This window comes from Podarcis raffonei, chromosome 8, assembly GCF_027172205.1.
Source record: "Podarcis raffonei isolate rPodRaf1 chromosome 8, rPodRaf1.pri, whole genome shotgun sequence".
Taxonomy (NCBI): Eukaryota; Metazoa; Chordata; class Lepidosauria; order Squamata; family Lacertidae; genus Podarcis; species Podarcis raffonei.
Window position 1 is genome coordinate 89,728,098 of NC_070609.1, and position 14,234 is coordinate 89,742,331.

The 14,234-nt window shown below is 46.2% G+C and overlaps 1 protein-coding gene across 2 annotated transcripts; it reads right to left on the minus strand.

The window, feature by feature from the left end:
* Window positions 1-10,442: 10,442 nt before the first annotated feature.
* Window positions 10,443-13,655, minus strand: C8H2orf68 (chromosome 8 C2orf68 homolog). 2 transcript variants are annotated; one of them, XM_053401492.1, is made up of 4 exons: window positions 13,497-13,655; window positions 12,057-12,172; window positions 11,658-11,809; window positions 10,443-11,008 (listed from the first exon to the last, which is right to left on the minus strand). In XM_053401492.1, exons 1-4 carry the CDS (start codon window positions 13,616-13,618, stop codon window positions 10,886-10,888), a joined length of 513 nt encoding a protein of 170 aa, XP_053257467.1. In that variant the 5' UTR covers window positions 13,619-13,655; the 3' UTR covers window positions 10,443-10,885. The 2 variants fall into 2 exon arrangements, with proteins under 2 accessions (XP_053257467.1, XP_053257466.1); XM_053401491.1 differs by lacking the exon at window positions 13,497-13,655 and having other exon boundaries at window positions 12,057-13,200.
* Window positions 13,656-14,234: the final 579 nt, after the last annotated feature.

Sequence of the window (14,234 nt, forward strand, 5' to 3'; positions counted from 1 at the left end):
AGAAAGATATTTCTAGATTTGTCTGGCAGGGCAAGAAGCCCAGAATAAAATTTAAGATATTAACTGATGCAAAGGAAAGAGGTGGATTTGCCCTGCCAGACTTGAAACTTTACTATGAATCGGCAGCATTTTGCTGGCTGAAAGAATGGCTGCTTCTTGAGAACACTGACATTTTGGATTTGGAAGGTTTTAATAATGTTTTTGGGTGGCATGCATATTTGTGGTATGACAAGGTTAAAGCTCATAAAGCATTTAAGAATCATATTGTCAGAAAAGCATTGTTTAATGTCTGGATAAGATACAAAGATCTATTGGAAAATAAAACCCCAAGGTGGTTGTCACCGATGGAAGCAAAGGCTCAGAAAAAGCTCAATATGGAGGCCAAATGGCCAAAATATTGGGAAATTTTGGAACAAGATGGAGATAAATTGAAATTGCAGAGTTTTGATAAATTAAAAGATAAAGTGCGAGACTGGCTTCATTATTATCAAATAAGGGAAGCTTATAATTTGGACAAAAAAACCGGCTTCCAGGTGGAGAAATCAAAATTGGAAACAGAATTGTTAGAACCAAAAACAAAGATAATTTCGAGAATGTATAACTTGCTGTTGAAATGGAATACTCAAGATGAAACGGTTAAATCTGCTATGATTAAATGGGCACAGGATATTGGACATAACATTATGTTTGCTGACTGGGAACAGTTGTGGACCACCAGTATGAAATTTACAGCATGTAATGCCTTAAGAGAGAATATTATGAAAATGATATATAGGTGGTACATGACACCAGTCAAGCTAGCAAAAATCTACCATTTGCCCGATAACAAATGTTGGAAATGTAAAGAAAATGAAGGTACATTCTTTCACCTTTGGTGGATGTGCCCAAGGATAAAGGCTTTCTGGGAAATGATATATAATGAAATGAAAAAGGTATTTAAATATACCTTCCTGAAGAAACCAGAGGCCTTTCTCCTGGGCATAGTCGGCCAATTGGTGCCAAAGAAGGATAGAACTTTCTTTATGTATGCTACCACAGCAGCAAGAATACTCATCGCAAAGTACTGGAAGACACAAGATTTACCCACTCTGGAAGAATGGCAGATGAAGGTGATGGACTATTTGGAGTTGGCGGAAATGACTGGCAGAATCCGAGACCAGGGAGAAGAGTTGGTGGAAGAAGATTGGAAGAAATTTAAAGACTATTTACAGAAACACTGTAAAATTAACGAATGTTAAAATGATGCTGGAATGGACCTAAGTGGACTTAGTAATAAGATCAGTAAGAGTACGAAAAAATGGTAGGACAATTGGTTAAGGTATAAAGTTGTAAATTCGATGAAAATCAACCTAAATGTTATAATGAAAAAGGGGTAAGGATATGCTGAACTAATGTTATGACTGGGAATACAAAAAAGGGAGGCGTGAGGAGGTCAAAGAAATAAGCGAATGAGAATTTTGAAAAAATGAGAAAATTGAGTTGGTTTTTAATTTTTAATTTTTTTCTCTTCTTTTTTTCTGTTGTTATGTGTTTGAGTGTTTTTTCTTCTTTTTGATGTATTTTCTGTGGTTTTTCTGTTTTTGTATGCATTTTTTTTCGGTTATGATTATTCTTTGCTTTATTTGTGAAAATTTTAATAAATATCTATTAAAAAACAACAACAACAAACCAATAACACACTTTCCATTAATTAAAATCAATGATAAGCTAAAAACCGGATTCAAACACATGCCATACTTCTTAGCATCTGGGTAGGCTTGCCTGAACAATAATGCTTTTAACAGGCACCGAAAAAGAGTACAGCGAAGTCGCCTGCCTCTTGTCAATAAGCAGCGAGTTCCAAAGTGGGGCACTGCTGCACTAAAATATTGATTTATTACATATACAGAGTGAGCATTATGGGGTGCTTGTTGGTTCTGCAGATTGAAGTGGCTGAGTAGGGAAGGCGGCCTTTGCAAGTAAACTAGTCCCAAGCTGTGAAAGGCTTCTTCTTACCGTCAAACTTTATGCTCCAAGTCATGTAGCAGCCGTCTGTCAGGTAGAAATTCTTTAAATCCTCAGGCAAGACACAGGCATTCTTCTGCAAGAAGAGGCGAGGGCAGAAGAAAAAGAGAATCAAGCAGCAGCCACTGCCTCTGCAGCAGCAATTGCCAGTTTGGCTCCATCTAGATATGGTTGGACTCCAACTCCCATAGGCACCAGGCAGCATGGGCAAGGATTGGGGTGATGGGAGTTGGAGTACTGCAACAAGGGATATGGGAAGCTGCCTTATCGCTTAACCAGACCATTGGGCCATCTAATTCACTATTGTCTCCAAGGTTCAGGTGCTCCCCAGGGTTTCAGGTAGGGAGGCTCTCCCAGCACGATCTGCAGACGACGGAAATTGTGTGCAGTGCAGTTGTTCTACCATTAAGCTACAATCATTTCCCAACATCTGGAGGACATCCTTGCTTTGTGGAGTGTGCTAACCTTGATTTCAGCAAGGCATTTGACAAGGTGCCCCATGATATTCTTGTAAAGAAGCTGGTAAAATGCGGTCTTGACTATGCTACCACTCAGTGGATTTGTAACTGGCTGACTGACCGAACCCAAAGGGTGCTCATCAATAGTTCCTCTTCATCCTGGAGAAGAGTGACTAGTGGGGTGCCACAGGGTTCTGTCTTGGGCCCGGTCTTATTCAACATCTTTATCAACGACTTGGATGATGGACTCAAGGGCATCCTGATCAAATTTGCAGATGACACCAAACTGGGAGGGGTGGCTAACACCCCAGAGGACAGGATCACACTTCAAAACGACCTTGACAGATTGGAGAACTGGGCCAAAACAAACAAGATGAATTTTAACAGGGAGAAATGTAAAGTATTGCACTTGGGCAAAAAAAATGAGAGGCACAAATACAAGATGGGTGACACCTGGCTTGAGAGCACTACATGTGAAAAGGATCTAGGAGTCTTGGTTGACCACAAACTTGACATGAGCCAACAGTGTGACGCGGTAGCTAAAAAAGCCAATGCAATTCTGGGCTGCATCAATAGGAGTATAGCATCTAGATCAAGGGAAGTAATAGTACCACTGTATTCTGCTCTGGTCAGACCTCACCTGGAGTACTGTGTCCAGTTCTGGGCACCACAGTTCAAGAAGGACACTGACAAACTGGAACGTGTCCAGAGGAGGGCAACCAAAATGGTCAAAGGCCTGGAAATGATGCCTTATGAGGAACGGCTAAGGGAGCTGGGCATGTTTAGCCTGGAGAAGAGGAGGCTAAGGGGTGATATGATAGCCATGTTCAAATATATAAAAGGATGTCACATAGAGGAGGGAGAAAGGTTGTTTTCTGCTGCTCCAGAGAAGCGGACACGGAGCAATGGATCCAAACTACAAGAAAGAAGATTCCACCTAAACATTAGGAAGAACTTCCTGACAGTAAGAGCTGTTGGACAGTGGAATTTGCTACCAAGGAGTGTGGTGGAGTCTCCTTCTTTGGAGGTCTTTAAGCAGAGGCTTGACAACCATATGTCAGAAGTGCTCTGATGGTGTTTCCTGCTTGGCAGGGGGTTGGACTCGATGGCCCTTGTGGTCTCTTCCAACTCTATGATTCTATGATTCTAACCAGCAAATGGGGGGGGGGGGTGTTATTGGTTTGTTTTGTGCTTATTTTTACAGTCAAATCTCAGTTTTCACGAGTCTCCGTTGCTGAACATTTTGGTTCCCAAACGTCAAAAACCTGGAAGTAAATACTCCGGTTTTCAAACATTTCTCGGAAAACGAACGTCCGACACAGCAGACAAGCAGCTTGACTTGATCATGGATGGAGGACTTGACCTGGCATGTGTGACAGAGACTTGGTTGGATGAAGCACCAGATTTCTTGTACGCACAGCAACACAGGTCATGTGGGCGGGGAGGGGGGTTTGCAGTGATTTTTAGGAAGACACTAGTTTACACCAGGCATCCTATTGGGAAGATCAAGTTCTCTGAGTGCATGTTCTGGAGGTTGGGCAATAGGGGCAGTACAGGATTCCTTTTGGTGTACCCACCTCCCCACTGCAGCACGGATTCCCTGCCCGAGCTGCTTCAGGTCGTGGCGGATGTTCTCCTGGAGACACCTAGTTTGGTTGTCCTGGGGGATTTTAACATCCATGCTGATACAACCTTGCAAGGGACTGTTCAGGACTTCATGGAAAGCATGGCCTCCGTGGGGCTGTCCCTGAATAAGTTTGGCCCAGCTCATAGTCGCGGACATGCCTTAGACCTGGTGTTCACCTCTATTGACGTGGGTGATCTGACATTAAGTAAAGGTGAAACAAAAGAAGTGCCATGGTTAGATCACTTCCTGGTGCAACTGGACATCTCCGCAGCCCTTCCCCTCTTCAGGGAGGTGGAACCAATTTGGATGGTCCACCCCTGCCACTTAATGGATCCAAATAGTTTCCTGAGAGTGGTAGGGGATGTTTTATTTAATGTTGATGGCCTTTCAGCTGATTCCCTGGTGGCCCACTGGAATGTGGAGTTAACCAGAGCTATTGACTGGTTGGCTCCGAATCACCCTCTCCAATTGCATGGAGCCCAGACAGCCCTGTGGTTTTCCCCAGAGTGGAGGACAATGAAACAATCGTTGAGATGGCTAGAGCGCCAGTAGCAGACAACTCATTCTGAATCAGACCGGACAGGGGTTAGAGCTCAACGTCGAGCCTACCAAGTGGCGATAGCAATGGTGAAGAGGACTTTCTTCACTGCCTCTATTGCATCTGCAGAAAATAGCAGCAGGAGACTCTTTCAGGTGGTTTGCAATTTAACGGAACCACCTTTGCCATCGGCGCCTGGTAAAGACCCCAAGATCTCCTGCAATGATTTTGCAGATAAAGTCGCTCAGATTCAGAAAGAGGTAGGGCCGGGGCAGGAGAGTGCTAGAGTCCTGTCTAGTCAAGTTGCGTGGGATCAATTCCAATCTGTTACCTCCGAGGATGTGGACAGGCTGCTAGGACGAGTGAAACCAACCACCTGTCTTCTTGATCCTTGCCCATCCTGGCTAATAAAGGTGAGCAGGGAAGGGCTGGGCAACGGGCTCTGTGGGGTGGTGAATACTTCCCTCTGTGAGGGAGCCTTCCCAGATCTGCTGAAATAGGCGGTCATTAAACCGCTTCTTAAAAATCATCCTTAGACCTGGCCAATATGGCCACCTATTGCCCAGTCTCAAATCCTCCATTCTTGGGTAAGGAGATTCAGTGGGTGGTTGCTGAACAACTCCAGGTATGCGGACCATTTGGATCCCTTCCAATCAGGATTCAGGCCTCACCATGGGACTGAAACTGTCTTGGTCACGCTGGTCGATGATCTCCGGTGGGCTAGGGACAAAGGTGAAAACTGTTTCCTAGTTCTCCCTAAGCGGCCTTTGATACCATCAACCATGACATCCTTCTAGACCGTCTAGAAGAGCTGGGGGCACTTTTATTCAGTGGTTTCGCTCCTTCCTCCTGGGCCGCATCCAGAAAGCGGTGTTGGGGGATGAGTGTTCAGACTCCTGAGCTCTCACTTCAGTCCTCTCCCCTGTGCTTTTTAACATCTATTTGAAGCCGCTGAGAGATCATCAGGGGGTTTGGGCTGGGTGTTCATCAGTATGCAGATGATACCGAGTTCTAAGGTAAAGGTAAGGGGACCCCTGACTGTTAGGTCCAGTCGTGGCCGACTCTGGGGTTGCAGCGCTCATCTCGCTTTACTGGCCGAGGGAGCCGGCGTACAGCTTCCAGGTCATGTGGCCAGCATGACTAAGCCACTTCTGGCGAACCAGAGCAGCACACGGAAACGGCGTTTACCTTCCCGTCAGAGCAGTACCTACGGTATTTATCTACTTGCACTTTGAGGTGCTTTCGAACTGCTAGGTTGGTAGGAGCTGGGACTGAGCAAGGGAAGCTCACCTCATCGTGGGGATTCAAACCGCTGACCTTCTGATTGGCAAGCCCTAGGCTCTGTGGTTTAGACCACAGTTCTTTTTTAAATCAGAACTAGGGCAGTAAAGGTCTTGTGCGAGTGTCTGGAGGCAATTGGAGGATGGATGGCTGCTAACAGATTGAGGTTGAATCCTGACAAGACATAAGTACTGTACTTGGGGGACAGGGGGCGGGCTGGTGTGGAGGACTCCTTGATCCTGAATGGGGCAACTGTGCCACTGAAGGACCAGGTACGCAGCCTGGGCGTCATTTTGGACTCACAGCTGTCCATGGAGGCGCAGGTTAATTCTGTGTCCAGGGCAGCTGTCTACCAGCTCCACCTGGTACCCAGGCAAAGACCCTACCTGCCCGCAAACTGTCTCGCCAGAGTGGTGCATGCTCTGGTTATCTCCCGCTTGGACTACTGTAATGTGCTCTACGTGGGGCTACCTTTGAAGGTGACCCGGAAACTGCAATTAATCCAGAATGCGGCAGCTAGACTGGTGACTGGAAGTGGCCGCCAAGACCACATAACACCAGTCTTGAAAAACCTACATTGGCTCCCAGTACGTTTCCGAGCACAATTCAAAGTGTTGGTGCTGACCTTTAAAGCCCTAAACGGCCTCAGTCCTGTATACCTGAAGGAGGGTTCTTCACCCCCATCGTTCTGCCCGGACACTGAGATCCAGCTCCGAGGGCCTTCTGGCGGTTCCCTCATTGTGAGAAGCGAGGTTTCAGGGAACCAGGCAGAGGGCCTTCTCGGTTGTGGCGCCCGTCCTGTGGAACGCCCTCCCATCAGATGTCAAGGCATTAAGCAGCTACCTTACTTTTACAAGGCATCTGAAGGCAGCCATGTTTATGGAAGTTTTTAATGTTTAATGCTGTGCAGTGGTACCTTGGGTTACAGACGCTTCAGGTTACACATTTTCGGGTCGCGCACCACGCCAAAGCTGGAAGTGCTGGAACAGGTTACTTCCGGGTTTCAGCACTTGTGCATGCAAAGTGCTAAAGCACTTTGCGCATGCACAGAAGCGCAGAGTTGCGACCCGCGCATGCGCATACGTGGTGCTGCAGGTTGCGAATATGCCTCCTGCACGGATCACGTTCGCAAAACAAGGTTCTACTATATTATGTTTTTAATATTTGGTTAGGAGCCGGCCAGAGTGGCTGGGGTATAAATAATAATAATAATAATAATAATAATAATAATAATAATAATAATTGCTATGAAACTCACACGAAATAAATACATTCTTATCTGGTGCTGACCTTTACATGTTGTAAGGTAAAAGACTTATGGGAAATGATTTATAATGAATTAAAGAAAATGTTTAAAAATACATTTGTTAAAAAACCAGAAGCCTGTCTTTTAGGTTTAATACGGGAAGTGCCAAGAGAAGATAAAAGACTTTTTATGTATGCAATGGCGGTGGCAAGAATGTTATTAACCCAAAGATTGAAAGAAGCATTACCAACAAAGGAAGAATGGCAGACAAAATTGATGGACTATGCAGAAATGGCGAAACTGACGGGGAAGATCAGAAACCAAGATGACCAAATATTTGTAGAGTGTGGAGTAAATTTGTAGTTTATTTAAAAAACACAATTTAAACAGTTAAAATCATTGGCAGCATTATAATGACATTTGTAATGTGAAATTAATTGTGATAAATTAGGAATACATAATAGTTGGGAAAAGTGTAAGATGCAAAAAAAAATAATTTTAAAATTTAAGAACCCATGGGAGGGAGGGAAGTCAGAAGGTTCAGAGAACCTTGTTATTGGATATATGTGTGAGAGATAAGATGTATAAAATTGGAAACTAATAAAAAAACATTTAAAAAAATATGGGTGTTGGTGCTGACCTTTAAAGCCCTAAATGGCCTCCGCCCAGTATGCCTGAAGGAGCATCTCCACCCCCATCATTCAGCCCAGACACTGAGGTCCAGCTCCGAGGGCCTCCTGGTAGTTCCCTCACTGCAAGAAGCGAAGTTATAGGGAACAAGGCTGAGGGCCTTCTTGGTAGTGGCACCCGCCCTGTGGAACGCCCTCCCATCAGATGTCAAGGAAACAAGCAACTATCTGACTTTTAGAAGGCACTGAAGGCAGCCCTGTTTAGGGAAGTTTTAAATGTCTGATGTTTTATTATAATTTTAATTTCACTCATTAATACTCAGTGGATTTTCCATGGTCAACATTTGGTGTTTGGAATCCATTATTATTGGAAATTGGACTAGGTTGCCAGTAGTTCCTCATTCATACTAAAGTGGGGGTTTTTTCCGGGGAGTGTTGTATGTTCACTAGGCATTCAGACACCTCTTTATTGTCAACAAATCTTCCATGGTGGTTTCTGACTAGGCAGAAACCAGATCCCTTTTGGGTTCCCCTTAGCAAGGCCTGCATCATACGAGGCCGGTGTAACATGGAGCAGGGACTTCTGGGTGGCTGCCCCTGTTCTGTTCTGCATTGCTAGGGGTTGGCCTTGTATGATACAGGACTTGCCAAGGGGAACCTGAAAGGGATCTGCTTTCTGCCTAGTCAGAAACCACCATGGAAAGTTTGCCAATATCTAAAGGTGTCCAAACGCTTAGTGAACATACAACACACACCCAGCCCCGCTTTCATATGAATGAGGATCTAGTGGCAACCAAGTCCAGTTTCCAATAATGATGTGGTGGAGGCAGGGATGGTGTCTCCAGTTCTGACATGCTGTGTGCTTCCCCACAACAGGAAGTTATTGAAGAGGAGCCGTTGGCATCGCTCTCAGTCTTACACCAAGCGACGGAAACCATAATCCGCATGACATAAGTATGGGGAGGTACTTCTAGTCTCCCTACAGCTTGTCACTGCCCCACCTATTCCTGGCACCTCCCTTGCCATACCCTGCAATTGTACCCATTCACCAGGCACTATTTCAGTCCTCTGCATCTCAGCGAGTAGGGAAAAAAAGAGAGGGGCAGGGCTTTCCCCAAAGCTGTAGTTTGTTAAGGGTGCTAATAGTTGTTGGGAGACACCCCCACCCCCTAATTCCCCTCCCAGGGCTACAATTCCCAGAGCTCCTGGGAAAGGAGGATTGTCTGCTAAACCACTCCTGGGACTTAGCTACATTAGTCAAATTATGATGTTTTAAATGCATTTTAACACTGTGGCACCAGATGGTGTTGCAGAGCTGAAATCGCAACTCAGTGATATACGTTATATGTAGGGCTGTCTCTGAAAACAGTTCAGACACTTCAGTTAGTGCAGAATTTGGCAGCCAGGTTGCTCACCGGGGCAAGATGGTGTGAACATCTTACACTTATCCTGGCCTGACTGCACCAGCTGCCAATTCGTTTCAGGTTCCAAGAGGAAGTCTCAGGTCCAGTTGCTCACCTTGGCTGAATTGGTGCAGTGCCAGCCCACCAGGGTTCAGCCACTGACCAGCAGGGTAGATGATACAAATATTACAGACGTAAGCTCCAAGATTCAAAGAGCAAAGAGACAGTCAACAAATATCTGAACTTGTTTCTGAGGTGTTTGCTTCTCATCTACCCTGCTGGTCACTGCCTGAACCCTGGTGGGCTGGCACTGCACCAATTCAGGCAAGACGAGCGGCTGGGCCTGAGTCTTGGCCTCCAAGTCCAGTTTCCAATAATAATAGATTGCAAACACCAAATGCTGACTATGGAAAATTCACTGAGTATTAATGAGAGTGAAATTCCATTATTACCCCCCCTCTCTGCTGTGTGCCTCCACCTCAATTTTATAAAATCCCTTCTTTTAGAACTGACTACTAGGCTAGATGAACAAGTAGCCTCCACTGGCAGAAATAAGCTTCCTGTGTTTCTATAGGCAGCTAAATCTCAAAGCAGATTTATGGAGGATGCTGTAAACTAGATACTGCATTATATTTGAAATATAAAAGGAGACAAATAATTGCATCAGGAAACATAGGCAGACAGAAATATATTTTCCTTCCAGAGGAAGGGTCATGGGAGGATCAAAGCCCTTAGAACACATTCCAGGATTCTGTTCTTAGCTGCAGCAAAGGACTAATGCGAAACAGCAAGTTGCATGCGTTTATTAACAATTGTGGCGTGTTTTTCAGAAGATTTGTTGATGAAAAGAGCACTGCACAACAGCATCCCTAGCCCCAAGAAAAACCGGCCAAATGTTGGATGAAACCCAGTCAATTGCCCCTATCCTAACAACATGAAAGCTAAAAATCAACCTATGCAGCCCTATTTTGAGGGGAAAGAGTCCACAGGCAGAAAAAATATGCTGTAGAAAGGACATGTCTAAGTCTGAACAAGGCTTGTTGACTCCAACAGCCCCCTTGAAGTCAAATACCTTCTGCATAATGCAGCACAAGGGCCAGCAGCCCTCCAGTGCTCTTGGAAGACTGACTTGCCAGTCCCACCACAGAGATGCTGGGTCAAGACAAATTGCAGGGAACTAGTAAGTGCTCACCCAAATGCTACGACATGGGTTCAAGCACTTTTCACCCACAGAAAGATTACTGAGCAACAATACGAAATGTCCCCCTTGGTCTGTATTCACCTAATACCTAGAGATACAACAGCCATCAGTTTGGCTAATCCCAAGAGAGGGGAGACAGAAGGTTTGACAGAAGGTTTGGTCATGAGCCAATTGCCCAGAGCTATAAAGGAGACGTCTGACCAAGTTTCAACTGGTCTGCTTCTTTCTGTGTAGGTCTCCAAGAGAACGCAAGCTGTTCGCAAAAGAGATTCTCCTACTGCTCCTCCAAATCACTCATCCAGGGCGCAGCGTCTCAGCTGTATCTCAGGAGGAGGAAGCTACAATGGCCAGTCCCACCTTGTGCCAGGGTTCAGCTAATTCCCTGCCCCTCTTAAAGGCTTCAAACCAACAGCTATGGGACATGTCCCACTGGCCCCTTCCCAGAAAGTGTTTCCCAGGTAAGCATTAGCAAACAGCACAGGCCTCCAGACGAGTCCCTCAGCGCTTCACCCGCCGCTTCTCCAGCTCCTCCTGCACCCGCTGCCTCAGGGCCTCGCGCATAGCCGGTTCCAGCTGGTTCTGAGCACTGACCTTCTCGGCTACCTCATCAGGGTCATTGTCCTATGTGAAAGAAGGAAAGGCCCCATTAAAATGGCAGGTTCAAAACATCTACATTACCATGCACAGCGAATGGGAAACCACTAGGGAGATTTCCGAAAGCAAAACACTTTGCACTCCACCCCATGGCTGGAAAGCCTGTAAGCTACGGCTGACGTATGTCCGGATTTTGCTGGACATTACCAGGATTTCAAAGGCGGAATTGATGTCTAGGGGGTGTTTCCGAAAGGTGGCACTTTGTCCTGGATCTTAAGCAAGCCAATCGAAAAATCACGTTTTTTGGCATTTTAGGATTTTCCTTAAAAAAAGGTCAGTAATTTTGGTGGTTTCACAAAAAGAAGCCCAACAATTTTGGGGTGTCCTGGTTTTATGTAAGCCAGCCAGTTTCCTAAGTACCGTTGATTTTGTAACCTTTCCCAGGCAGCTGAATAGGTTTCTGCCATATACATCCACTTTCTATGGTTTTGAAACTTCTCTTCCGTTGTTGTTTTTAACTGCTTTGGAACTATTTTTACCTGTTTTTATTATATTTCATAAATCACCTTTGGATATATGTGGAAGGTTATTAATACATAATAACTACAGGCAGCAGACATGATGGCAATGCAAAAGGAAACCCAGGTTTACCCCAGCATGCCACCCAGTCACATACCTGGTGTACAACAATGGAAGTGATCTTTCCACTGTCAGCCTCATATTCCAGGCAGAAGAGAGCTGGTCCAGAAGAGAGCTGGTCTGGTTCTGTACTGGAGCTGCTTTCACTGGATCCCTCATACTCCAGGCCAGATATGGTTTCAGCTCTACCTGAAAAGCAAAGAGGAAATGGCAAGGGAGGCAGCCGTTTGTCTTGCTGTTTGGCATCCACATATAAAATGTGGTCCCAGGAAAAGGTATTCACATCTTGGCCCCATCCTATTTGTGCCAATAAAAGCTTCAGCAAAGGGCCCTGTTCTTTGAAGCACGGAGTATGGAGTCCTGACATCTCCCTTTGCCAGAGTAATTGTTACCACAACAGAAACATGGGAAGATGGATAGTTGATAGTTAACTCACTTCTCCGGCAGGGGTGATAGACCTGCTGATCTGGTTTCTTGGGCCTGGCTGGGGCTGGTGTATGCCTCTTCTTTACCTTTTCCTTAGCTTCCTTCATCTCCTTATCATAGTCGTCCCTGGAGAGGAAGTGGGAAGACAACACAGTCTTTTCATAGGACACTTTCGAGGGTTGAAGAAATGCACAATTGCTGGGAAGAAATCTCATGTGGTACTCCAGACCTGTCAAATAGTCCCGTCTCCTCACCAATAAATCCTTTAAAGCAATTTCATTTAATATTTTTATTGCTAAAAATGTCAGCTTCATTTATACCCAACCCAAGTTTGGCCAAAACTTTGTTCCCTTTGAGCGCAATCCTGCAAACAGTTATAAAAGGAATTAACTTGTAAGTTGATTCATTTTATTCATTTTATTATTACAATAATCGATTAAGGTTTTGCAAGATGAGCACCATCTTTCCCTCCACTGGCTATGAACACCCAAAAGAACCCTATATGACACATGTTCAGAGACCAATCCAAGTGATTTCAATAAACTTACTCAGAGTCTCAGATAAATGTTTTCAGAAATGAAACCTACATTTTTGTTTTTACTATTTAATAGCTGTGTAATTCTCTGCATGTGTAGTTAGTAGTAAAGCCCACTGCATTCCACAGGACTTGCAACACAATCCTAACCATGTCTACTCAGAAGCAAGTACTATGCAATTCAATGGGGTTTACTCCCAGGTAAGTGGGAGAAGCCTTGCTGCCTTATTCCCTCGGATTTCTAAGTAAGATTTCTAAGTAGGATTGCGGTGATAGTATTGGACTGGATTTCAGTCGTGCTTTTTGTATGCAGACAGTTCCATTGTCTTAGCAACAGCAAAAACTGCAAAAGAAGACCAATGACTTATATTCCATACATACCTAGAGAAATCAACATACTATCTCACTTTGATTTTGAGAAAATACTGACCTACCTAACAGGGCTGGCATAAGTTACTGAAATACCACCTGGAAAACGCAATGATCACCAAAAACGGAATTATTCAAGCTGGTGTTATTTCTCACACATTGCAATAGTTAACAATAAAAAGAAGGGAGAAGCAGCACAACCGAAGAAGCGTCTGGTCCTCATCGTCCCCCACATACCTGCGAGTAAGACCCGGAGACAGAACCCGAATTTCCTTCTTTGCCATAAACTCACCCAAACAAATACTCCCAGCCACAATGGCCTACTTTACGAGGTTGTGGTGAGCATTCAGACAAGACTGGCCTCCCAAGCGAGGTCTCTGAGCCATCGCTTTCCTGCTGCTGCCGCTCCTTCGCCCCCAAAGAAGGGAGGGCGGCCGGCCGGCCGGCGGGAGCAGCAGCAAAGCCCCCCTGGAAGTGGGGCGGGCCTCGCTGGGACACGCGGGTCCGGGGCTGCCCCGCTGGGCCCAGGAGCTCCCGCGCCGGTACCTGGCGATCTGGTTGCGCCGGATGTGCCGCACGAAGCCGTGGCTCATGTCCAGGCGCCCTCCCGGCCGACAGCCGCCCCAGGCCGGGCTCTCCCGCGCCGCCCGCGTCCCCGCCGCGTCCATCGAAGCCGGCCCGCCTCCCTCTCGGCCTCCGGAAGCCTCCGCCAGGCCCGGCGCCGCCTTCTCCGCTGGTTGGCGCGGGCGGCGGGAGCGGGGTGGGAGGAGCCCCCGAGCCGGCCGGGCCGAGCCAGGAGCCCCCGGGGCAGGCCCCGCTTGCCAGGCCCTCGGGGCAGGGACCCGCCTCCAGCGAACTCTTCCCCTCTGGGCCGCACTTTCAGAACAGAAACTTGCTTCTTGCGGCACAGCGAATTTTCTTAGGGGTAAGAAATACAGCATCTTAAAAAGTCAACAAAGGTCCATATAGTTAAAGCCATGGTTTTCCCAGTAGTGATGTATGGAAGTGAGAGCTGGACCATAAAGAAGGCTGATTGCCGAAGAATTGATGCTTTTGGATTATGGTGCTGGAGGAGACTCTTGAGAGTCCCATGGACTGCAAGAAGATCAAACGTATCCATTCTGAAGGAAATCAGCCCAGAGTGCTCACTGGAAGGACAGATCCTGAAGCTGAGGCTCCAAGACTTTGGCCACCTCAGGAGAAGAGAAGACTCCCTGGAAAAGACCCTGATGCTGGGAAAGATGGAGGGCACAAGGAGAAGGGGACGACGGAGGACGAGATGGT